Consider the following 27,982-nt stretch of genomic DNA (forward strand, 5'->3'; position numbering starts at 1 on the left):
AGCAGGCCTATGTGGTGAATCAAATCTTAAAAATAATTAGAATATCAACAGCATATAATATGGTACCCTAACACCAGGTACTCCTAGCAGGCCTATGTGGTGAATCAAATCTTAAAAATAATTAGAATATCAACAGCATATAATATGGTACCCTAACACCAGGTACTCCTAGCAGGCCTATGTGGTGAATCAAATCTTAAAAATAATTAGAATATCAACAGCATATAATATGGTACCCTAACACCAGGTACTCCTAGCAGGCCTATGTGGTGAATCAAATCTTAAAAATAATTAGAATATCAACAGCATATAATATGGTACCCTAACACCAGGTACTCCTAGCAGGCCTATGTGGTGAATCAAATCTTAAAAATAATTAGAATATCAACAGCATATAATATGGTACCCTAACACCAGGTACTCCTAGCAGGCCTATGTGGTGAATCAAATCTTAAAAATAATTAGAATATCAACAGCATATAATATGGTACCCTAACACCAGGTACTCCTAGCAGGCCTATGTGGTGAATCAAATCTTAAAAATAATTAGAATATCAACAGCATATAATATGGTACCCTAACACCAGGTACTCCTAGCAGGCCTATGTGGTGAATCAAATCTTAAAAATAATTAGAATATCAACAGCATATAATATGGTACCCTAACACCAGGTACTCCTAGCAGGCCTATGTGGTGAATCAAATCTAAAAATAATTAGGATATCAACAGCATATAATATGGTACCCTAACACCAGGTACTCCTAGCAGGCCTATGTGGTGAATCAAATCTTAAAAATAATTAGAATATCAACAGCATATAATATGGTACCCTAACACCAGGTACTCCTAGCAGGCCTATGTGGTGAATCAAATCTTAAAAATAATTAGAATATCAACAGCATATAATATGGTACCCTAACACCAGGTACTCCTAGCAGGCCTATGTGGTGAATCAAATCTTAAAAATAATTAGAATATCAACAGCATATAATATGGTACCCTAACACTAGATACTCCTAGCAGGCCTATGTGGTGAATCAAATCTTAAAAATAATTAGAATATCAACAGCATATAATATGGTACCCTAACACCAGGTACTCCTAGCAGGCCTATGTGGTGAATCAAATCTAAAAATAATTAGGATATTAATAACATAGAATATGGTAGACCTAACACTAGATACTCCTAGCAGTCCCATGTGGTGAATCAAATCTTAAAAACAATTAGAATATCAACAGCATATAATATGGTACCCTAACACCAGGTACTCCTAGCAGGCCTATGTGGTGAATCAAATCTTAAAAATAATTAGAATATCAACAGCATATAATATGGTACCCTAACACCAGGTACTCCTAGCAGGCCTATGTGGTGAATCAAATCTTAAAAATAATTAGAATATCAACAGCATATAATATGGTACCCTAACACCAGGTACTCCTAGCAGGCCTATGTGGTGAATCAAATCTTAAAAATAATTAGAATATCAACAGCATATAATATGGTACCCTAACACCAGGTACTCCTAGCAGGCCTATGTGGTGAATCAAATCTTAAAAATAATTAGGATATCAACAGCATATAATATGGTACCCTAACACCAGGTACTCCTAGCAGGCCTATGTGGTGAATCAAATCTTAAAAATAATTAGAATATCAACAGCATATAATATGGTACCCTAACACCAGGTACTCCTAGCAGGCCTATGTGGTGAATCAAATCTTAAAAATAATTAGAATATCAACAGCATATAATATGGTACCCTAACACCAGGTACTCCTAGCAGGCCTATGTGGTGAATCAAATCTTAAAAATAATTAGAATATCAACAGCATATAATATGGTACCCTAACACCAGGTACTCCTAGCAGGCCTATGTGGTGAATCAAATCTTAAAAATAATTAGAATATCAACAGCATATAATATGGTAGACCTAACACTAGATACTCCTAGCAGTCCCATGTGGTGAATCAAATCTTAAAAATAATTAGAATATCAACAGCATATAATATGGTACCCTAACACCAGGTACTCCTAGCAGGCCTATGTGGTGAATCAAATCTTAAAAATAATTAGAATATCAACAGCATATAATATGGTACCCTAACACCAGGTACTCCTAGCAGGCCTATGTGGTGAATCAAATCTAAAAATAATTAGGATATCAACAGCATATAATATGGTACCCTAACACCAGGTACTCCTAGCAGGCCTATGTGGTGAATCAAATCTTAAAAATAATTAGAATATCAACAGCATATAATATGGTACCCTAACACCAGGTACTCCTAGCAGGCCTATGTGGTGAATCAAATCTAAAAATAATTAGGATATTAATAACATAGAATATGGTAGACCTAACACTAGATACTCCTAGCAGTCCCATGTGGTGAATCAAATCTTAAAAATAATTAGAATATCAACAGCATATAATATGGTACCCTAACACCAGGTACTCCTAGCAGGCCTATGTGGTGAATCAAATCTTAAAAATAATTAGAATATCAACAGCATATAATATGGTACCCTAACACCAGGTACTCCTAGCAGGCCTATGTGGTGAATCAAATCTTAAAAATAATTAGAATATCAACAGCATATAATATGGTACCCTAACACCAGGTACTCCTAGCAGGCCTATGTGGTGAATCAAATCTTAAAAATAATTAGAATATCAACAGCATATAATATGGTACCCTAACACCAGGTACTCCTAGCAGGCCTATGTGGTGAATCAAATCTTAAAAATAATTAGAATATCAACAGCATATAATATGGTACCCTAACACCAGGTACTCCTAGCAGGCCTATGTGGTGAATCAAATCTAAAAATAATTAGGATATCAACAGCATATAATATGGTACCCTAACACCAGGTACTCCTAGCAGGCCTATGTGGTGAATCAAATCTTAAAAATAATTAGAATATCAACAGCATATAATATGGTACCCTAACACCAGGTACTCCTAGCAGGCCTATGTGGTGAATCAAATCTAAAAATAATTAGGATATTAATAACATAGAATATGGTAGACCTAACACTAGATACTCCTAGCAGTCCCTTGTGGTGAATCATAACTAAATGGAATAAGAATATTAACAGCATAGAATATGGTAGACCTAATACTAGGTACTCCTAGCAGGCCCATGTGGTGAATCAAATCTAAATATAATAAGGATATTAACAACATAGAATATAGTAGAACTAACATTATACATGTTAATATGATAAAGAAAAAAAACAATAAAAGAATCTTAGGTCCAAAACATGATAAGAATTTCCATGAAAAGTTTAAATGAAAATACCAAATTATATAGATTTCAAAATGTAAAAACTGTTATGATTCTTCTAAAAATTTAAACAGAACATACATACATTCAATTATTAAATTTGTAAAATGCAATCTGAGAAACCTTTAAAATTCACTTGATTTATGAAAATATAAAATTATTCAAATATATTGTATCAAAATGCATTAGAAATAATATTAATAATCATTTAAATTTATTGTAATCCTATTTCTAAGAAATTTCAGATTTAGTTTAAGATTTATCAAATAAAGAGTAGTGATTCAAGAAATTATTTGTAAATATAATGTATGAAACACACAGACAGACATCCAACTATTCTCCTATTTAAAGATTTACTTACCAATGGCGGTCATGAAGGCAAGGATGACAAACCAAAACCAGAGGAACACGTAGATCTTCTCGTTGATGATGTTGATGGGCAGGACGCACATGGAGTCGTGCAGCTGAATACTACCAGAGCTACCGTACTTCTGCAGAGTGCACTTTGTTACCCTACATACAAAACAGAGGGTGAAGATAAAGTATAGAATTGAAAACCTAAAATATGTCTTGGAAAATTGGAGAAAAGTCGCGCTTGCGCAATAAAAAACTTATAACCAACTTGAATTGGACAAAACTGAAATGATACTTTTTAAAAAGAAAATATATCGAATGTGCCAATATCATTTTTTGTCCAAATATTTCTCAGTCATTTTTTATTAGATTCACGTTTAAATTCAATTTTTTACATGGTTTTTAAGTTTAAAAGTTTGCAGTTTCAGTAAATTATTAAAACAGGCATTTATTTTAGTAATATATCTGGATAATTTCTGTAATGATGCGATTTTACTAAAAGCCATAACATCTTTTGGGACTTTTAAAAGTTCCAATTTTATTTCAGGCTAGCCAGGCAGATACGTCTACCTAGCTAGATTCTATTCTATACCTTTTCTTTTTTGTTTCGAAGACGTCCAAGCTGTTTATTTTTAAATTTTCTATTGGTGGTGGTGGGGGGGGGGGACTAAACACCATCCTTCCTTGAGATCAAGTTTGACAACATCCAAAAAAGCAAATTAGACTGTCAGACAAATCAACATAGACAAATAATGATAAGTGATCTATACAATGAATTTTGTATAAATCACTTGAAAACTTCATAAACACAGGATGTTTAATATGGACATACTTACACATTAAGACTGGATTATAGATTATTTAGGAATAAATTTTCCAAAAATTATATCATATAAAATTTTTTTCAAAGAGTCTTTAAAAATCATTATGTTTAAATAGACATACAGACTATGCATTGAAGCAATGTCTCAAGCATAATACATTAATAGAGTTGCCGCGATACTACAAAATATTTACCTTGGAAAAACTTTAGACATGGGATCAATCCTGTCTTCTGGTTGTTGACCAACAAAGCTAGCAGCGTTCACTCCATAGGTTGAGAATTCATATCCAAGAAACATGTCTAAAGAGGAAGCCATTTAGATGAGATACTTTACTGAGCATGAATAAGGGAGGTTCTTGAATATGGAGGTACACTGGCAAACATAGCTGCTTTCCTACAAAGTACCATTTGAGCAAAAAAAACATCCAGCCTTAAATTTGAGGGAAAAAAATGGAAATTAGGAGGGAATATTTTTTCAATGTCTAACCCTGCAGGGCTACCTGCACCTAATATAACCTAACTTAAAGTAAAAAACAAGCAAAAAACTTAACTTATGCCCCCTCCCCCTCCCCACTAAATTGACAGACAGTAAAAAGTTTTATTATGACTATTTGTTTTTGGATATTAAATGTATTTTAGAAAGAATAAAAACATTGTCAACCTACGTAAATTGAAAGAAATAATGTACTTTATATAAAAATTTAAGCTTAGGTAAATTTTGTTTGTGTTTGAGTAAATAAGCAGTTACTATGATACCAAATTTGTTAAATAAAATTTATTTTGATTCAAAGAATTAAAATTCAGTGCTTTTTTCAAAACAGTGAAGTTTAAAATTTAACAAATAATTTTATTTTTAGATCAAAGAAACATAATGAAAGAATAAATCAAATATTAATGTTTTAATTCATAAAAAATGACTGGTATAAATGGCCCATTTTTATTATATTTATAATTGGTATATTTATGTAGAAAGTCAAATATGTATCTAAAATTTAAATAGGAAATTGGTTATTAAAGTCAATATTAGATCTCTTTGGTTGAATGCAATGAACTCTGTAAAATATTTATGCCTTCAAATATGCAAATAGATATCAGTATGTTATTTTTCCTAAGCGCACCAATTTATCAATTTAAAGTCACAAACAGTTGAATAATAAATAACATTAGCCTGTTGAAAACAGTCATTTACAATTTTGGTCTAGTGTGCATATATAAAAAATACCATCTTATTGATTCAGTATAATTAAACCATAACATGGCAGTTTTTATAATCTCATTACTGTCCAAAGTTATAGAAAGAGCAATAGAGATGTTTGCTTTGGAGTTGCCATTGACTGGATGCATATTATTGGTATTATTTCAGCCTATTTTCCCTTCATTTATCATAGTTCCAGCTGATCTGAGCTTCACTATTGTCTATCTCTTCTATACTTTCATTATATGGAAGTATTTTCAATCAATTGAAGAACTAAAGAAGACATTGATTATTTATTTGACCCAGGTAAGAATACATTTATTTTAATAAAAAGCTTAAATGATAAAAAGAAATTTGGATCTACTGCAGTTCATGGTAAAATATTGCTTGTAACGAATATTGCCAAAAATCTATGAATTTTAAAGGCTGCTAGCTGCCAAACGGCTGAACATACAGATCATACCCGAACACCATTTTAAGCAGTATAAGAAGGACTACAAATAATCTGGAATAGCCAAGATCCAATGATGCACAGGGAAAGCTTCACTGAAGAAAAAACGCGTAAAATAGGCCTTTTTCGCGCATTTTTCTGCACTGCGAGATAATTATGCATTATTGATTTATGGCTACTCTAGATTATTTGTAGCCCTTTTTATGCCGCTTAAAACAGTGTGCGGGCATGATCTGTAAGTTCAGCCGTTTGGCAGCTAGCAGCCTTTAAAATTCATAGATTATGGCAATATTCGATACAAGCAATATTTTACCGTGAACCTAGAAATTTTAATCTATAAATTTATGCTTGAAATATATTTATCAATTAAGGATTTGATGGTTGGAATATCTATCATCAGAGTTTTCCATCTCTCTAGAAATTTACTCTTCTTCTTTGGCAAAGAAGTCATTAAATCAGGTTTTACTGATTACTCTAATGAAACTTGTTCACTGTTTAGTCCATTGCCAATAATGATTTTCAACAACAGTCTGCTGGGCATTATTTTGCTGTTCAAATCTTATGCAAAGTTCAATTCCAACAGATACCTGGATTTTGATCATGAAAGGGTAAGAAGGGTCATTTTGTTTATAATACTTTTGATTACTGTTGCTGAGACCATCATCAGCTTTGCTTTACATGGTTCTTTTTGTACCAAATTTGATGTCTATTATACTCATCAAATGTTATCTTTGGAAATCAATGACAAAAGCATAAACTTTGCTTTTCCAATTGGTGCGATCAATTTTTTCTTTGTATTATTTGTGCACCTAGTTTATTATCTAATAAATAGACATTTTCATAAGCGCTTGGAATCAAGATTCAATTTTTCTCTGATGAACATTTTCACAGTACAAAAGCATTCTATGGAGATAGGTAAAAGCCAGTCTAAACATACTTCAACTACTGAGCTAACAATTGTTGACCTGGAAATAGCAGCTGATGAATCCAATGTTGTGATTGAGGAAGATCAAGTAAATACAAATCCAGTTGATGAAGCTATTATTATTGAACCAATCAAAATGAATACCATAAAACTAGATGAACTTCCAAACAAAAAGAAAGATGAGAAAGATGATGTTACCAAACTTGTTTTTCACAAGCAGATGAGAGCACTGTGCTTTGTAACCGCATTTGTATTATTAGCAACTATGGTAATACTTTCTCTTCAAGATTCCAATAAACTGTGGATCATACATGGCCTAAAAGAGGCAATCACTTATGTAGTCCTAGTGACATGGGTTAATAAATCTGAAATTATTCAAGCATTTGCCAAGAGAAAGCTTTCCAATTGGAAAGTCACTTCTGAAATATAATTCATAGGGCATATTTTATCTCTTTTAAATGTCATGTTCAAAATTAATTAAATGCTGACACTGAATATTCCATTCTCAATATAAAAATTATGAATTAAACTATTTTTTAAAATTCAAATACTTTCAAATGTGTAAAACAAATAAAAAGTAATGTTGTAAAAATATCAAATAATATTCAAATATTTATTGTATGTAAATTGTATTTTATGTATAAATTGAATGTATCTAGCTCCATGGAGAAAATATATTATAAAAACACAATTTGTCTAGACACACTTTCTACTGACATTGCAATATATTGATGGGGAAAATGCAGAGTTGGATCTTTAAATCTGCCTCAAGATGAGACACAGCTACTACTAAGAAACATTGATCTTTAAAAGATTTACAGTTTAGTGGGAGCCAGATCACTTCCCGGCTTGGTAGCATTAAAATACGAGTGTTGCCAGTGTGCTGTAGGCGAGCCGCTTAGTGAGCCAGATCACCAGTGCCATTTTGATTTAAAGATTGATATGAGGTGAGCCACTTTCAAAATCAGCTTGCTTGATGCTTGGCTCGGGCAGATTGGTGATTTAAAGATCCAGCTCAGGTCTTTCTGTAAATTTACAACAACAAAATAAAAGGTTTGAGCAATCTAGTAATTACAAATTGCTATATTTATAAGTGTGTGTTGATATGTGTTGTTTCATATAAGCTATTTTACATATATGTTTTCATTTTACACATTTTGACAGAAAGACTGTTATTCAGCTGTGCTCTATACATATGGATTCATTAGGAAAAGTTAAATTTTTTCATACTTATTTTTATTATGGTGATTATAAAATATGCCATTTCAAAAGGAAGAAAACATATATTGAATAAACACCTAAGCAGACCAATACAATCATAGTTATTTCTCGCATTGCATTATAAACAGCTTTCCACGGATATAAAATGTACAATTATAAGATTAAAACTAGTTTTTTTAGCCATGAGATGCCGAAGGCACAGGATAAAAAAATAGTTTTAATCTTATGATTGTACATTTTTATATTTGTAGAAAGCTGGATATAATACAATGCTACCCATAGTTTTTTCATATGGATGAGAACCGGTTCCTATCCACCAGATTCAAATGAATACGAGAATAGTTATTTCTCGTATCGTATTATAAACGGCTTTACGCGGATATAGAATGTACAATTAAAAGATTAAAACTAGTTTTTTTAGCCCCGAGGTGCCGGAGGCACCGGCTAAAAAAACTGGTTTTAATCTTGTGATTGTACATTTCTATATTTGTAGAAAACTGGATATAATACGATGCTAGACATAGTTTTTTCGTATTCATGAGAACCGGTTCCTATCCACTGGATTCAAATGAATACGAGAAAACAAATTCCTATTTCCAGCAAAACAAAAAAAAAAGCAAGGATGATAAATCATAAACAATACAACTAACATTCTAGTATTTCAAATATGTAAAATGAAATTGTTCTTTTCAAGTTTATATTTTTATTTTATTTTACAATTTTGTATTGGATTAATGTAAACTCTTGATGGGATATAATATAATCTTGATGGAAAATGAATGTAAGTGTGATTATTCTGAATGCTAAATACACAGACATTTCTTGTGATTATTCTGAGTGTTAAATATATATAAATACTAGGGTTAAGCTGGATATCTGGCCATATTTAATATCCGGCCGGATACCGGATATTGAAACTATCTGGTATCTGGATATCTGGCTGATTTTTAATGCTGGTTATCCAGCCTTGGCCAGATATCCAGCCAGATGGCGGATATCCGGCATTAGAAATCAGCCGGATATCCGGTATCCAGCCAAAAAAGTATCCGGCCCAACCCTATTAAATACAGACATTTTTTCCTAGCTTATCATTCATTCTTTGTTTATTCCTTTTTATATATATTCAATACATAATCAGAGTATATGATTATGCAATTATATGTGTTTGTGCATATATTCATATGTAGAATTATTGAATTATTGAATTTGGATTAAGATTTTTTGAGATGATTTTTTAGGTTAGGGTTATGATTTCATGGTTTACCAATAAATGATATCTTATTATTATAGTTTTATAATTTTTCATTTAAATTATCTAATTAATTATCAACAATTTGTTCTATAGCTTCATTCTAATTAGCTTGTTAGTTTATATAAAACATTTTCAACTATAATTTTAAAACATACTTTTCCTTTACAGAGTTCTTCTATACCCAGAAAAAGAAAATCTATCTTGCATTTTATTGGCCTAACTTTTATACATTAATCATTAGACAAAATTAAATGGATAATGGCTCAATTAACTTTAATAATTTATGACTTTACTAAACTTTCAGAAAAAGTCAAGTTATATATTTTTTTTTAATATCAATACATGTATAATTTATGTTATGTATATGTGAAGCAAAAAATAAACATGAAAAATCCAGATTTTTATTTATTTATTTACAGTACTAACTCCTTTGTGCTTAAGCCCCCCCCCCCCCCCCCACAAAAAAATAATGTTAGCTTCCTTTATGAATTTTAATTTCTACATTTGCCACTCTATAAAGATCAAATCAAGCATGTCCCTATCAGAATATCAGCCAAATTGTTGGAGAAAACACGTGATAGGTCTATAATAACATTCGGACAGAACTATTTGCTACAAATATTTCTGCCATTAAAACTTTGTTTCTTATTAGATTAGGGTAGTGCGGGGTTATTCCGGTCAATTTTTTGCTTCAACTTAAAAAAAAACATACTTCCCAAAAACTTTTACCGGTTTTTAAGAGTGCAAATGAAAGATATGGCAATAACGAAGAAGCCTGTCTTGGTCCCGTTAAGATCTCGCAACTAGAAGTCGGTCAAAAATCGGTTTTAAGGGCGGCGGTTGGCCTATACCGGAATAACCCCACCGGTGGGGCTATTTCGGTCAGTTGACTTTGGGGGGGTGGAACACCCCCTTAAAATATTTTTTTTAAACATTTTAAACTATGAGTAGAAAGCTGAGGTCATTAGCTTTCTAACGGTACTAGTCGCATGCAGATCAGAAAATTTTTTGACCACATTTTGCCCATTTTAAAAAAGTCGGTAAAATCGCAAAAAAACATCGATTTTTTTCATGCAAACTTTTAAAAAAAAATCGTACTTTTTATTATATGATTAGGTTTTTTTAAGCTTTATACATAAATTAGAGGCAATTTCTGATTCGCAGGTCTTGGAATTTCTTGAAAAAAAAGATTTTTTGAAAAAAAAATTTTAATTTTAAAAATCCTGCCAGTTTTGACAGCAGTTTTTGATACATTTTTTCTTGTCTCAAATTGGCTAGGATTGACCTACAAGGATGGTTAAGGTGTCTAAAGATGCAGAATTACATGCCTGACAATTAACTCCAAATGATATGGGGTCTAACTCTAATATTTCAACACATTTTATGCAACAGGAATTTTGAAATTACAAAATCTTGAATATGTACTCTAAATCTTGGAGATAGAACCCATATCCTGGGGAGTTTTTGTTAGGACATGCAAAGAGCTTTCTATAGACACCTTAAACACCTTTCTAGCTTAATCCTAGCCGATTTGACATAAAAAATCCAAACCGCGCAAACACCCTCTTATACGAAAAAGATGCAAGGGTTTCATATGGAATTTTAAATCTTCTAGCGGTCTTTCTAATAGACATACCCCTTCTTACATGAGCCAATGCAGCTGATACATCTTCAGGCAAATATTTAAGGCGTTCCTTTGGGTGATATACTCTTCCCATTACTATAAAAATGTGTCTGAAAAATTTTTAATGTCTTTACAAATTGAAAAGCTTAGGCAACAAAACATGACATAATACAAGCAGTAAAATGACTAGTAATGTACATCAAACAACAGGCAAGGCAATGATTAAAGCTTAGGTCATGCATTTGGGTTGTTCATGCTTCCAGATCACCTAAAAAAAAAATTAGGGTATTATACATTTATAAATACAGTAATAAAAAAAGTAAAAAAAAGTGACCGGAATAGACCCATTTTTTGAGACGAAAAAAAAATTATGAAAAAATCAAGTTAGAACAACGCCTCCAATTGCAAACGATAAATGAATGCCATATCTTTCATTTTACAAAAACCCGGGGGTCAATAGGACTTACCATTTTTTCACAATTTTAGATTGAACATGGCCTATTTTGAAATTTTTTTTTGCAAATTTTTTGCAACTTTTTGAGGGCAAAAAAATCATAGAAGGAGTGATCTGACAAAAATTTGCTGAAGTAAGGAATGAAAGTATAGGCAATAAACTACAACTTTGCTTTTCTGAAGATCTCTCGCAAACGTTTAGAACACCGTTAAAAAACGGTTTTAAAAAAGTTGGTCGAGTGACCGGAATTAGACCCCCCTACCGCATTAACCCCGCACTACCCTAATAGTTTTCCTGCATTTTATCATCTCAAATTAGAAAGCTCAGTGTTTATCATGATCAAAGGAAATATTTTAACTGTATTTTTCTATTGCCATTTTCTTGGCCATGATTGTATAGTAAAAACAAAAACATAAACTGTTCTTATATACTAACAGGTTGTTGATATCTAATTATCCATTGAACTATCCCTGTCATCCTGCATAAACTAAGCAATGCAATGAGCCTAACAAAGTTGCCGAAAATTTGTACCTGTAGAGAATATTTGGAAGACGACATTACTAAGAAAATTTGTACACATAAAGAATAATTGGAAGACGATATTATTAAGATACTTTGTACATGTATTTAGAAGACGATATTACTAAGATAATTTGTACATACATGTAAAGAATATTTGGAAGACGATATTACTAAGATAATTTGTACATACGTACATGTAAAGAATAATTGGAAGACGATATTACTAAGAAAATGTGTACCTGTAAAGAATGTTTGGAAGACGATATTATTAAGATAATTTGTACCTGTAAAGAATATTTGGAAGACGACATTACTGAGATACAAGAAGTGTCCAAAAATGAGTCCAAGAGCCCAGTTGTCGTGAATTCCACGAGTCTAATTATAAAAATGTCAATAACTTGCGAAGCAATGCAGGCCACCAATATTTTAAATTTAAATGAATTCCTTTAAAGTGCCTTAATATTTTTTAAAATTAATGATTTTCTAAGCTCCCATCAAAGATAGATCATTTTGTGTAGATTAGTTGATTTAGAAATTGTTCTCAATTTATTTGTAAGTATTCTAGATTTTAAAATTGTTGTTTCAGAATCAAATTTGTGATAAAAAAAAAACTAAATTACCTTCAAGAAATAGCTGGCCAGATCATTGATCTGGTTTCCCCTATTCTCTTTGTTAAGAACATACATGTTAAGGCTTCCAATAATGTTCTTCACCTGTAGGAAAAATACAAAATTTAGCAAATAAATATTGATTTTGTATAAACGTGGATATTATGACAAGGGCAAAATTGTCGTCAATTTAGGTTAGCAACATGGACTTCTCTTATTGGTCAGTTCGTTCATCCAGTAAGAGGAGAGAGAATAAGGTAAACTGGGTTGATAGAAGTTTGGTTCGTTTTCTAGCCTGCTACAAGTTTCACTTTATTATGGTACTTGATAATCTGGGTAAGTTTCTTATGTAGATAATATGAGGAACATAAAACTATAACTATAGAATATTACCTTATATCCTTCTAGACACATTACAAACTTTCCCGATTTTGTATTACTTTTGAGGAACATGATTCCAATTACGTCAAATTTTTCTTTCCCGAAAAAGGGAAGGGGGAAAGAAAAAAAAGGGAAGGGGGGAAGAAAAAAGAGATGGGAGAAAAGGGGGTTTTCCCCATCTCTTTTGAAGAGATTTTCTTCCCCCCTTCCCTTTTTCGGGAAAGAAAAATATGACGTAACTGGAATCATGTTCCTCAAAAGTAATAAAAATCGGGAAAGTCTGTAATGTGTCATCCTTCTAGTTTCTTATATAGATAATATGAGGAACATAGAACTATAACTATAGAATATTACCTTATATCCTTCTAGTTTCTTGTAGATAATATGAGGAACATAGAACTATAACTATAGAATATTACCTTATATCCTTCTAGTTTCTTGTAGATAATATGAGGAACATAGAACTATAACTATAGAATATTACCTTATATCCTTCTAGTTTCTTATGTAGATAATATGAGTAACATAGAACTATAACTATAGAATATTACCTTATATCCTTCTAGTTTCTTATGTAGATAATATGAGGAACATAGAACTATAACTATAGAATATTACCTTATATCCTTCTAGTTTCTTATGTAGATAATATGAGTAACATAGAACTATAACTATAGAATATTACCTTATATCCTTCTAGTTTCTTATGTAGATAATATGAGTAACATAGAACTGTAACTATAGAATATTACCTTATATCCTTCTAGTTTCTTATGTAGATAATATGAGTAACATAGAACTGTAACTATAGAATATTACCTTATATCCTTCTAGTTTCTTATGTAGATAATATGAGGAACATAGAACTATAACTATAGAATATTACCTTATATCCTTCTAGTTTCTTATGTAGATAATATGAGTAACATAGAACTATAACTATAGAATATTACCTTATATCCTTCTAGTTTCTTATGTAGATAATATGAGGAACATAGAACTATAACTATAGAATATTACCTTATACCCTTCTAGTTTCTTATGTAGATAATATGAGTAACATAGAACTATAACTATAGAATATTACCTTATATCCTTCTAGTTTCTTATGTAGATAATATGAGTAACATAGAACTATAACTATAGAATATTACCTTATATCCTTCTAGTTTCTTATGTAGATAATATGAGTAACATAGAACAATAACTATAGAATATTACCTTATATCCTTCTAGTTTCTTATGTAGATAATATGAGTAACATAGAACTATAACTATAGAATATTACCTTATATCCTTCTAGTTTCTTATGTAGATAATATGAGTAACATAGAACTATAACTATAGAATATTACCTTATATCCTTCTAGTTTCTTATGTAGATAATATGAGTAACATAGAACTATAACTATAGAATATTACCTTATATCCTTCTAGTTTCTTATGTAGATAATATGAGTAACATAGAACTATAACTATAGAATATTACCTTATATCCTTCTAGTTTCTTATGTAGATAATATGAGTAACATAGAACTATAACTATAAAATATTACCTTATAACCTTATAGTTTCTTATGTAGATAATACCCAGCCAGAAAGTAGCATCACTATCGCGCTACTATAGCGCACGATATCGTGTAGCAATCGAGCACGAGTTCTTACAATATCGCTAAATAGTCGTCCAATGCACATCGACGATATGTTACGATAAATGGTCGAAAAGGTACTTAGAGCTGCGCGATACACCTACGAACTCGTAAGCGATATCGTAAGTATCGCGCGCGATGTCGTACCAAAATCGTAAATAAAAAGTACATTAAAAAATTTATTTAACATCATGTAGTTTTAGGTAAGGAAATGGTTACGTAAAACAACAATATTCATAACATAAACTAATTGTACTTTCCATACAGAAAGAGAGAGAGAGAGAGAGAGAGAGAAAGAGAGGGTGTATCTCTGTGTTTCCTCTGAAATTATAAGGGTGATATTAAATCTATTTCTAGTATAATTATAATTGTGAGGAACTTAGAATTTCTTATAAACTTTATCTTATTTTAATTGCCATTTAGACATTTTTGTACACTTGCTATGGTTTAAAATGAAAATGATTAAAAGAAAATTTTTTTTCAATAAAAGACCGTTAACACATTATGATATTATGTTATACCAGTTTTTAATTTATTTTGTTTGAAAACAGAAAGATTTTAATTGTCTAATACAAAGTAATGTGAATACCTAGTGGCCAATTTATAAACTATATTTCTCACACAATGATTTTGAAAATGTTGGTTGTGTGTCTGTTTGTATGTGTGTGTTGACAAACATAAAATGCGAGATACATACGATAGTCACGATTTTTACTACAAATTCGAATTAATCCCTATAAAATCGTAAATTTGATTTTTGTTATAATATAGTAAATATCTCCTTACGATTTTCCTTACGACGTTTCTGGCTGGGATATGAGTAACATAGAACTATAACTATAGAATATTACCTTTAATCCTTCTAGTTTCTTATGTAGATAATATGAGGAACATAGAACTATAACTATAGAATATTACCTTATATCCTTCTAGTTTCTTATGTAGATAATATGAGTAACATAGAACTATAACTATAGAATATTACCTTATATCCTTCTAGTTTCTTATGTAGATAATATGAGTAACATAGAACTATAACTATAGAATATTACCTTATATCCTTCTAGTTTCTTATGTAGATAATATGAGGAACATAGAACTATAACTATAGAATATTACCTTATATCCTTCTAGTTTCTTATGTAGATAATATGAGTAACATAGAACTATAACTATAGAATATTACCTTATATCCTTCTAGTTTCTTATGTAGATAATATGAGGAACATAGAACTATAACTATAGAATATTACCTTATATCCACCTTATATCCTTCTAGTTTCTTGTAGATAATATAAGGAACATAGAACTATAATTATTATATGATATTACCTTATATCCTTCCAGTTTCTTGTAGATAATATGAGGAACATAGAACATTATTCCTTGCAGAAATAGCACAAAAGGCACCCACCTAAAATAAAAAATATTGTTAGAATATGATTTGAAACCAACAATGAACATGAAAGATATAATAGTTTTTTAGAATTCATTGAAACACGAACATTCCATAGTTTTAGACAAACTGCGGTTCTGTAATAATCTATATTACAAAGTACATAGAATGATGTCTGTTTGTCCGTCCGTCTGAAGCTTAAGATCTCGGTAAACGCTGAACTGATTGGATTCTACTCTTCAGGGAATTTACCTACTGGTCCTGTGGTGGTTTTAGGCTATTTTCATGAGGGGTGGGTGGGACACCTCCGTCCTCCAGCCCCCAAAAAATAAACAAAAACCAGTAATAGGGGGAGGGCAACCCCCACCTCACCATGGGGGCGAAGAGTAATTTTTCAAAAAATGATTTTTTGAAAATATCTCTGTAGGAGGGGGACTTTCCATTACCTCATAGGGCGATGCCCCTAGACTCCTAGAGGCTAGTGGCGAAGCCGCTAGTTTCATAATAAACTACACAATGCAGTTCTTTTAGTTTGATATGTATAAAAAGATAATGTTTAGTAGTAGAACCCTTATCAAAGTTTATTTTGTTTGGTTTGTAACTTAAGACCAACTATGCGTCACAAAATAATACAGGGTCAAAGGAATGGGAAAATGCATTGAAAAGTGTAAGAAAAATCATGAAAGGGGGTCGTTGCCCCATACATGGATTTCGTTATTACAAAATGTTTTTTAAAAAATCATAAATCTGCCATTTTCATCCATTGTCATTTTTGCTTCTCATGAGGAAATTCAATTTCTCCAGAGAAGTTGGTGCTACCCTCCCCCAAAATCTTCCCTGGACCTATGAGAAGCTACGTTTGTAAAGGAGAACCATGTCGGTTCAGCGATTAGCGAGAACCTTCGGTGCCGACAGATTCACAGAATCATCTTACTTTTAGTACGAATTATATAAATTTTCCTCTGTCTTTTTATGGAACCATTTTTTTGCGTCATTGAGGCGGGCAATTTTTCTTACGTCATAACAAACTACAAACTACAAATGCAATTAGTATTATTGCTTTTATGCTTTTCTTTCACACTGTGCTATGATAAACAACAAGTTGTGGGTCAAGTCAAATTTTTTGATGCATTTTTAAAAAATTGTATCCTTTAAAAATATCTTAGGGTCTGATTAAGCACAGACTGTTAGCCTACGTTAAACTTTTTACTGTAATGTAGTATTTGTTTGGTTTAAATCCTATTTTCAACTTATTTATGTAATAGCACAAATTACAAAATATTAGACCTTAAGCTTTTTTGCCATTATTACTCTAAAAATAACTATAGAAAACAAAAAACAAAAATTACAAATAGTAGTAGAATTATTGGTTTTTACGCCAAATATGAACGAATTTAAAGCAAAATGATCGGTAATAAAAGACAAAGATTTTTAAAATGATAAACCAGCACATTAATTTTTTCAAAGCAGTTTTCGGCAGCTACAAGTAAGCCGTCAATAAGCTGCCAATTCATTAATGTTTTGCTGCTTATAAATATTACTTTACTGTATATGGAACACAGTAATAGTGTCTGACTGATTATGACGTAACAAAAAAAATTAGCCAATGAGAGGCAATTATTGACCAATGGTAAAATTTATAGTGGCCTCTCATTGGCTATTTTTTTTGTTACGTCATAATCAGTCAGACACTTTTACTGTGTTCCTGTATATGGTTACAACCGGCTGCCGAGCCTTAAAAATCTTCGCTTTTGTGAATTGAAAGTGACAGTTTTTTGGTGCAATATGATTAATAGTATAGCATACATAAAAGGATTTTTAAAAGCGAAGCTTTTCTACATTTAAAGTAGTTCCCACTCTCTTTATTGTTTGGATATGGATTACTTGTATATTGTTATAAGCGAAGCATCACTATAATAAAGTCTTATGAAGGAAGTATGTACAATGTACATATGGTTCTTTTCTCTCCGTCTGATTTGTTGAGCTTCACTTTGATGGATGTTATCATCCTTGGTAGAAAAAAATAAGATTGTACGTATCATTATATATTAACCAACTTTTGAAGGAATTTTCCAGTTAAAATCCAAAAGTTAAAAATGGAAAACAAGAACAATAATGTTAACAATTAGCGCAGCCACAGCTACTACAAATACTTACTGGTAATATGCCTTCACTTCGATGAAGTCAAGCTTGGGATTGTAAGAGCCAACTCCGGTGTGTGCCACATCTGTGCCAAGCTGAGTGTCATGATCCCTCCAGTGCTTTGGCACACTGAATGTTCCCTAAATAGAATGATTTTAGTGCTAATGTTCCATTTTAAAAATCATGTTCCATTCTATTAGCTTATCTATAATTCCTTGAGTGCTTCGGCACACTGAATGTTCCCTAAATATAATAATCTTAGTGCTAAATGTTCCATTTTAAAAATCATGTTCCATTCTATTAGCTCATCTATGATTCCTTGAGTGCTTTGGCACTCTTAATATTCCCTAAATATAAAAATTCTTAGTGCGAAATGTTCTATTTCAATTGTTTATCTTTGTGAAGAAAATCAATTTGAGTGCTTAGGCACACTAAATGCTCCTTAAAAAGAATGATTTTAGTGCTGAATGTTCTATTTTTAAAAATTATGTTCCTATCTATTCCCTCATCTATGATTTCTAGAGTGCTTTGGCACACTGAATGTTCCATAAATATAAATATTTTAGTGCTGAATGTTCCATTTTTAAAAATTATGTTACATTCTATTAGCTCATCTTTGATTAATTGGGTGCTTTGGCACACTGAATATAAAAAAAATCTTAGTTAGAATGTTCCATTTCTTATAATCATGTTCTATTCTAATAGTTTATCAATGTGACGAAAACAATTTGAAGTAATGATTCCTTGAGTGCTTTGGCACACAGAATGTTTCCTAAATATAATAATTTAAGTGCTAAATGTTATATTTTTAAATATTATGTTTCATTCTTTTAGCTCATCTATGATTCCTTGAGTGCTTTGGCAGTCTGAATATTCCCTAAATATAAATATTCTTAGTGCTAGATGTACCATTTTCTAAAATAATGTTCTATTTTAATAGTTCATCAATGTGACGAAAACAATATGAAGAAATGATTCCTTGAGTGCTTTGGCACACTGAATGTTTTCTAAATATAATAATTTAATTGCTGAATGTTCCATTTTTGAAAATTATGTTCCATTCTATTAGCTCATCTTTAATTCCTTGAATGCTTTAGCACTCTGAATATTCCCTAAATATAGATATTCTTAGTGCTAAATGTTCCAATATTTACATTCAGGTTCTATTTTAATAGTTCATCAATGTGACGAAATCAATTTGATGTAATGATTCCTTGAGTGCTATGGCACACTAAATGTTCCCTAAATAGAATCAATCTTAGTGCTGACTGTTCATTTTAATGGCACATCATTGTGTCAAATGTTTTATGTGCCAGTTCTATTCTAAACTATTCCTTATGTCTAGAATCCTTCGCTGATTCGACATACTAAATAAATTCCCTTCAGACTACCATCTCTATACAAAGGTTGAATAAATTTTTAGTGTCAAATGTTCCATTATTCTACAATTTTGAACACAGTAAAAGTGTCGGACTGATTATGACGTAAAAAAAAATTAGCCAATGAGAGGCCACTATAAATTTTACCATTGGTCAATAATGGCCTCTACGCGGCTAATTTTTTTACGTCATAATCAGTTCGACACTTTTACTGTGTTCTACAATTTTGGATGTTAACATCTTATTGTGTATTTTATGTACCGATATTGTTTGTGCCAACAGAATATAAGAAGAAATATAGTTTTATCATAAATATTTTACATCAATATTGACTATAAAAAAAATGTATGAGTATTTATAAATCAGCTGCAATATTTTGCAACAATATAGAGGAAAAGTATATAAAAATCGGCAAGAAATAGATTGACAATTTGACACACACACCAACAAACAAACACAAACACACACACACACACACACACTCATAGTATATAGAATACATGTTTGCACTTGTGATAAAAACATTGAAAACGAACAAATATATATAGAAACACGAAGACATGGATTCTCAAAAAATAAAGCAAAGATAACAGCATGTATAAAATTTAAGCAAAAACAATGGACAAAGTGAGTTATGGAGAAGATGTTTAGTTGCCATAACAAAGAAAAGAGATAGAATATGCCAAAACGCAAAGAAAATCACGGAATCTTTAAAAATAAGGTTTATATTTTTTGAAGCATGACTAGGGAACACAGTAATAGTGTCTGACTGATTATGACGTAACAAAAAAAAATTAGCCAATGAGAGGCCGTTATTGACCAATGGTAAAATTTATAGTGGCCTCTCATTGGCTAATTTTTTTGTTACGTCATAATCAGTCAGACACTATTACTGTGTCCCTTTGACATGATAATTATTAATAGGAGATTTTTATTTACGCTAAAGGTACTTGAGTCCAAATTGGATAGCATACATCTCATGTTATCAAAAGGGTTTCCATTAGAAATTTTTTGTCCAAGTTTCTGTCCTTGCATAAATATATATAAATGAATTGTGCAACTTCCTCAAAACTGGAAACTCCAAGATTATAAATCAAAGGTTGACATATGATACAAGCACATAAACTATAGTTTTTTATTTTGCTGAAGATTATATTTTAATAACCACAGAACTGATTGAGTTCTCCTATTTCGGGAAGTTTTACATTTGTCCAGGGTTGATTTTAGGTCATTTATGTGTAGATTTATATTTTCAGATGGTTTTTAGCTATTTTTGCTTTGTCCGCCACTAAAGTTGTACGTTTTTTTTCTTCTGAATCTTAAGATTTCATAACTACAGCAATGATTCATTTTGACCCCAGGATAGTTCTAGACTATATTTTTTTTTATTTAGGCCTTGGGGTAGTTTTAAGCTATTTTCTGCCCCCTTCTGTAACCCCTTTGAAGACAAAGTCACTAGATTCTAGGAGCTCAGTTAATTATAGAATATAGTTTTATTTTATGAGCATGATTCTAGCAGAAACATTTATAATCAAAATATATTTGTCAACCTTATAAATAACCTTGTGCAAAATTATTGCAAATCTGCTCTTGTAAAGCATCCTATTACGCCAAGCAAAAATTGCGCTAAATCATAATGCATAGGACGAAAATTAAAAATTCATATTTTCAATCTTTTTCCTTTTGAGTACGAAATGTAATTTTAGATTTGAGTTTAGTGGCGTATGGTAGGTGTTAACACCCCCGTAAAATTGAAATTTGAAAAGGTTACATTCCCCTTGTTTGACCCCCTATTGGATCACACCCATTGGTTAATAGCTGCGCACGCCACTGTTTGATTCTCTATTAAAAAAAATTTTACCGCCTGTCTAACTTAATATTTCCAAAATTAATGAAGCAAACTTTCTTTAATTTTCTTGGTAAAAATTGAAAGATGAGGGAAAATTCCCTATATGCTGGGGACAAAGCCTTTAGAATGATTAAGTTTCATATTTATAAATTATAAAGCAATAGATTAAGGCCTAAAATTTAACTTATAAATAATTATTTATTTCTCTTGTTCTAGGCTGTAAAATCTGGTAACTATATAGTTGTTAAAATAAAACTTAAACTTAATTTAAAATTCTAATAACAATTCTAGTATGGATTTGAAACCGATTGATATCCGATGGATTACAACCGGTTAATAGGCTTACTTACAGATCATATATCTTATTAAATTATAGAAAATTTGTTCGTTAAAGATAAAACAAAATCAAACAAAACTGTAAATAATCGTATTACTAAGGAAAGCTGTCTATAATACGATACGATAATTTCATTATATAATACCTCAGCCCTAAGAGGGGATTTTCGTTATAGTATTGCGGACTAGATGATCATTTGAAATCGAAGGAGACTCCCACCCCAATAAGGTAATTAATAGGGTAGGCCGGATACCGTATATCCGGCCGGATATATGGCCAACGCCGGATATCCGGCCTAAATCCAGTATAACAAATTAGCCGGATAACCGGAATCCGGATAGTTTCAATAACCGGTATCCGCCAAAATATTAAAAATGGCCGGATATCCGGCCCAACCCTAGTAATCAAGTTATAGCTTAGCTGATTTAAAAAAAAGATGTTTTACCTGAATATAACAGAACATGTTCATCACCGGATCTGGCACTGAGCCTCCATGCATACAGTCTAAACAAATAAGATCCTGTCAACAACGTTTTCATACACCGATTAGCTGTTTTAGGGATTATAGACTCTTGTAAAGCGGGTTGTAGAGGAGTATAGGGGGGGGGGGGGGGAGGTGTGCATCCATCCAATGTTGATAAGGGAAGGATACAACCATTACACCCCCTTCTTCACGACTCTGAACAAATTATAAATATTATAGTTGTCCAAGAGAGAAGCTTCATATAGACCTTGTAATGGTCTTTGAGCCTCCTCATAAGCAGTTAGATCTATCTACATTTCTAATGAATAAACCTAAGGTTTCAGGTTATGTGGCCAGCTTTTATAGCAGCCATTTATTCACATTTATAATCACAAAGAATATTTTGTAAGTTGATAAAATCTTGATTCATTATCATTATTTTAACAAAAGGGGTAGTTTCACGAAATGCATTAGAACTTAATTTAGTGAACCGGATATTTTACCCTGTTTAAATTGTTAAACTACATTTACATATATGGCATATACAGGGTGGGGCAAATAAGACCGGACAAACTTTAAACGGCCATAGCGCCAAAACTACTTGACCAATCAGGACGTTTGACAACATTATAAAAAGCTTAGATAATGACCTTTTTGCACAAAAAAAATCTTTGGACGTAGATGGACGTGTACAACGAGCTGGCCGCGCATATGTTTAACAAGGCAGATTCCAAATGCGCCGGTGGTTTAATCTGGATTCTCGACTAGGGCCCACTAAATATGACCTCAGCCCATTTGTAGGTGAGGTAGAGTTATGCAAATTGCTGGGGATACTGTTAGATACATAAGTAAGACACTAGAAAAGACTAGAGCTCTCTATCTGAAATGGCTTGGTCGTAGTACTTCAGCAAAGTGAAACGGGGCAGATTTTGAGATGTAAAAAACGTCAAAAACTGTGAAAATTTCTCGGTTCTTAACTTTAGGGACCCATATTGAACTTTTAAACTCATTTTAGACTATAGGTTGCGCTGACAACCCTAGCTGAAACTTCATGCCATTTCTATAAAGGTAAAGAACGTCGTTCTAGCTCAACTGTGGTCCAAATAAGAGCCTCCGTGTATAAGGGTAGCTTGAAAGTTGGGCGAATTTGGATCCTGCGGTTACTCACGTTTCTAAGGAAATGTGGCCTCCCAGCAGCCCGATCTTAATTCAATGGACTTTTTGGCCTAGGGCTACTTTGAAGCATGCACCAATAGACGTGCCCATACCAAAAAGACCTCCCTCATTGCTACTATGAAGGAGAATTACGCCAGCTTGGACAGGTACATTTAGACCTGGACCTGCCGGCGGTTGAGGAGGCGGGTAGAGGCGGTAATTAAGGCTTGTGGCGATTTTATTAAATAATCTAATAGTCATATACCTATTTTGCTTGCCAGTTTTTAAAATTCAATAAAATCTTTAAAATTGACGATTTTATGTTCATTTGTTTAGAAGTTAGTATTTGTCCGGTCTTATTTGCCCCACCCTGTATTTGAAAGAATTTCAATTTTCTACCACGTAGTTTTTAAAATATCAAAATTTGAAAATCATCTTTTTAAATTACATATATCACAAAAACACAATTTTCAAGTCTTGATATTTTAAAAACTATGCGGTAGAAAATTTAATTGTAGGAAAAAATATGCGGTTCACTAAATTAAGTTCAAATGCATTTCGTAAAAATGCCCCTTAGGAATTTTGATTTTAAATAGAAATAATGTGCTGAAATTCAATATGATGAGAAGCATTTTTGGAAATCCCATTATTAATTATCCGATAGGTTTTGAAACTGTTTTGTTTTTGATAGATTAGTTTAAAACAAAACATATAAAATTACAAAAATAACAGCTTCAGCTTTTCTATTTTTATCTCAAGTAAGATAAACATGTTTTAACTTTAGGAAACTTCTAAAGAAGTTGTATCAACTTTTTTTTTTATAGCTAGCCGGTCCTTTTAGTAAGTAGTAGATGTAAAATTTTTCATAGAATTCAGATATGCAATCGGTTTTTTTGTAGACCTCTTATTTTTTAAGTAATTTAAGTTTTAAAAAAAAAATTAAGTCGATTTTAAGGTACTAAAATGCAACAAAAAAAAGAAAGAAAATGGCCATTATGAACAAAAATAGTAAGATCTTTAATTTGACACCTTACTTTTTCAATTCTGTCAGGTAATTATTGAAAAAATCGATTATTTTAAACCCACGAGAATAAAAACTTTGAACTCAATTTTATCATTTCACAAGTAAAAAAATATGGGTTCATATATACCTTTAGAATCAGAAAAATATTACGAATCCATTGTAAGCAAAATTGAAAAAAAAAGTTTACAATATAGTATATAAACTACAATAAAAGGAATTATATGAAAATATCATATTATATTGTACAGGCAACGTCTTAACTCTTCAATTGAGTATAAAAATGGGAAGGGGGTATAGAGGGGGTAAAGAGGGGGTAAAAAAGGGAAGACGATAGTGTTGCCAGAACAAAAAATACAATTGGCCATTTTTATATTTTTTTATTTTTTTACTTTTTTTCAATTTTGCTTACAATGGATTCGTAATATTTTTCTGATTCTAAAGGTATATATGAACCCATGTTTTTTATGTCTGTTTGAGAAAATATTTAGGTCTAAAGTTTTTATTAAACCGAGGTTAAAAAAATAGATTTTTTCAATAATTACACAACAGAATTTTAAAAGTAAGGTGTCAAATTAAAGATCTTACTATTTTTGTTCTTACTGGCCATTTTCTTCTTTTATTTTGTTGCGTTTTAGTACCTTAAAACCGACTTAATTATTTTTTTAAAAAACTTAAATTACTTAAAAAATAAGAGGTCTACAAAAAAACCGATTGCATATCTGAATTCTATGAAAAATTTTACATCTACTACTTACTAAAAGAACCGGCTAGCTATAAAAAAAAAGTTGATACACCTTCTTTAGATTTTAATTTCAGTGTGTTGTACTTTGTTTGCTTAATTTTAGAAAGAAATAAAATATTGCAAGAAAAAAAATCATCATTTAGACAAACTGTACTGGTTAACTTCATGTTGATACAAAGTGTACTGAATAGCAGGAATTATTTAAACAAAAACAAGGATGACAACATCCATAAAAGCGAAGCTCTAAAACGTTAGGACAGACGAACATTAACTCTTGTAGAGTGTAAGAACTGAATATACAAAATATAAATATAAAAGTTTTACAAAATTATACGTAATTTTGTTGTAAAATTTCTTAAATTATGTTCAAGGACATACTTACATTTTTAGGACTTGATTATAGGATGTTTTGCTTATAATATTGTACCTTTTGTAATATGAATCAATACTCCAAACATCAGATCAATGAGATTATTACACCACATAACACTTTATTGTTAAAAAAGTTAAAAAATCAACATGTTTAAAATGGATGCACGGACATTCTGGTAACGATTATAGAGTTGCTACGCTTTCTAAATCGTACGTAACTACTACAGGAATCACCATATAAAGTTTGAAATCTATAAGCCAATTCTATCATGCTTAAAATAACGAAAAAAGCTGTCTGTTACGGACGGACGTACGGATCGACCCTAATTATAGAAAAGCTCCGCTTTTAAAAATATGTTTTTGGCTATTACAGTTTTTTTTGTTGTTTTGTAAGCATCTCCAGACAGTAATGGGAATTAACTTTTTATAGAGTTTAGCAAAGAATAAAAATTTTCTCGCTTAGAAATTTATTACTTTAGTACATTCTTTTATGGAGGTTTTTATCAGAGATCTATAGGGATAAGACAATTAAACGAAACTTTTTGTAATAAAAAAAATTACCCATTTGTAGATTAAAAAAACAATTTGTGAAAAAGTTAAGACACTGTTAGTTCGTAGGCCAAATCAAGATTTAATACGAGTCCTCTTAGTTTAAGGCCATAAATAAGAGAACTTTGGGGACCAGTAAAATTTACAGAAAATTGTAAAGCAGTTGTGGGTTTGTGTGTGTTTATTTTATGTCTAGTAAGATATCGGGAACCACTGAACCTTAAAAAAGTCTGTATATATTTTAGGTTTAATTCATATCAATAGGATAATTTACAGAAAGAAAAAAGAAAAGTTGAAACACCTTCATTTTTTCTTATAAAAATTATATAAATGACAAAAATAAAATGTATTTAATAACGATGAAAACGTAATTTGGTCTTTAGCTTCATTCATATTTTTAATATATTTCTTTCTTATATAAAACAAGGGTGATAAGCAGGGTGTCGGAGCCGTATATTTTTGATGCAGCTCCGGCTCCGGCTCCGGCTCCTACCTTAAAATTAATATATAATTTTTTTTCATTATTGAATTTGATAAAATAAAATAAATAATATAAAATATTTTGCTTTTATTTGATTAAAGCTATATAAAAGTAAAAGGATGTGTGTCTATTTGTTAAGTAACAATAGTTTTTCAGTTTATTATATGGAAATAGACCGTTGCCAAATTATAATATTACTTTAAAAAATCATTTTTAGCTAATCCGGAGCCGGAGCCGTTTTTAACGAAAAATACGGCTCCGGATCCGGCTCCGGCTCCACCAAAAGTGTTGCTGCTCCCGGCTCCGGCTTCGAAACACTGGTGATAAGATCATACGAAGGATAGCTAAAAATATGTATTTCCTAAAAATGCCGAGCAAGCATAGAATTTTTCTAGTCTCTTGGGAGTGGGGGTTTGCCATAATGTGTGGTCAATACCTGCAGTGCTCTGAACATAGAAAACCTGAACAAAACCTAACCTAACCTGAAGTAAAGTAAAAAATAAATAAACGTAATACTTTGATTGAAACCGCTAATTAAAACAATTTGCATGTTAATAAAAAAAATTTTAATATTAATTTAATTTCTATTGCCAAAAAAAAATTTAAAACATTGCATTCATATTTCATGAAAATTCCTAATATTCATTTTAAAAAGTTATTAGCATTTGATAACAATTTAAAAGACAGGCGGCGGTGGGAGTAAAGGGAATTCATGTTTTTGTACAGTTGCTTCGCATAAAATAATGTACATAGTTGGTGGATAAGAAAAGAGAATAAAAGGATTTATGTGTTACATAATCTTGCTTTTTTCCAGAGAATTATTTCTGCATAATCCTTTATTTTCTTCTCCTCTAGCATCTAGGGGCCCTATATAAGGCGAAGGTTGCAGGAAAATAGCATTAAAATAAATAAATATCATGAAACCTTCCCCGAAAATTTTATGAAAATTCCTTAAAATTTAATCAGTTCAGTAGTTAGTGACGTCTTAATGGACAAACAAACAAAATATAGCTGCTTTATAATATGCACCTTGACCCCCTGTCAGGGCCATCACTAGAAAAAGATCTTTGAGGGCACATATATTTTACAATTTCAAATAATAGTTTAAAAGTCTATTTTAATTGGTCAATTCAATTTTAGGTCTGAACCACTAGAACTGCTAAACTATAAACTAGGTTATGCTTTTAGAGATTCTCTCTTAGGATATTCATTGGGACAATTTTGAGGTGGGTGAAATCCTTATGGACTTGTGGCGCAGCCATGATTCAAATAATACTGCATTCGTAATTTTATCATAGTTATCCTTATACTAAAGTAACAGGATGTTTGTCTGTGTGT

At 31.3% G+C, this 27,982-nt stretch overlaps 1 protein-coding gene across 2 annotated transcripts in view; it reads right to left on the reverse strand.

Moving 5' to 3' along the window:
* LOC145313090 (innexin inx2-like) overlaps positions 1-27,982 on the reverse strand; it is a 52,604-nt gene that overhangs the window by 16,060 nt on the left and 8,562 nt on the right. For both annotated transcript variants that reach the window (XM_080152357.1, XM_080152358.1), the window contains exons 4-10: positions 22,304-22,362; positions 18,309-18,433; positions 16,088-16,169; positions 12,738-12,830; positions 12,402-12,492; positions 4,668-4,773; positions 3,658-3,809 (exon numbers count right to left, since the gene is read on the reverse strand). In XM_080152357.1, the coding sequence (XP_080008483.1) occupies positions 3,658-3,809; positions 4,668-4,773; positions 12,402-12,492; positions 12,738-12,830; positions 16,088-16,169; positions 18,309-18,433; positions 22,304-22,362 (708 nt within the window). The remainder of the gene's footprint in view (positions 1-3,657; positions 3,810-4,667; positions 4,774-12,401; positions 12,493-12,737; positions 12,831-16,087; positions 16,170-18,308; positions 18,434-22,303; positions 22,363-27,982) is intronic.

Source organism: Acartia tonsa, chromosome 3 (assembly GCF_053477335.1).
Source record: "Acartia tonsa isolate MP-2025a chromosome 3, ASM5347733v1, whole genome shotgun sequence".
Lineage (NCBI taxonomy): Eukaryota > Metazoa > Arthropoda > Copepoda > Calanoida > Acartiidae > Acartia > Acartia tonsa.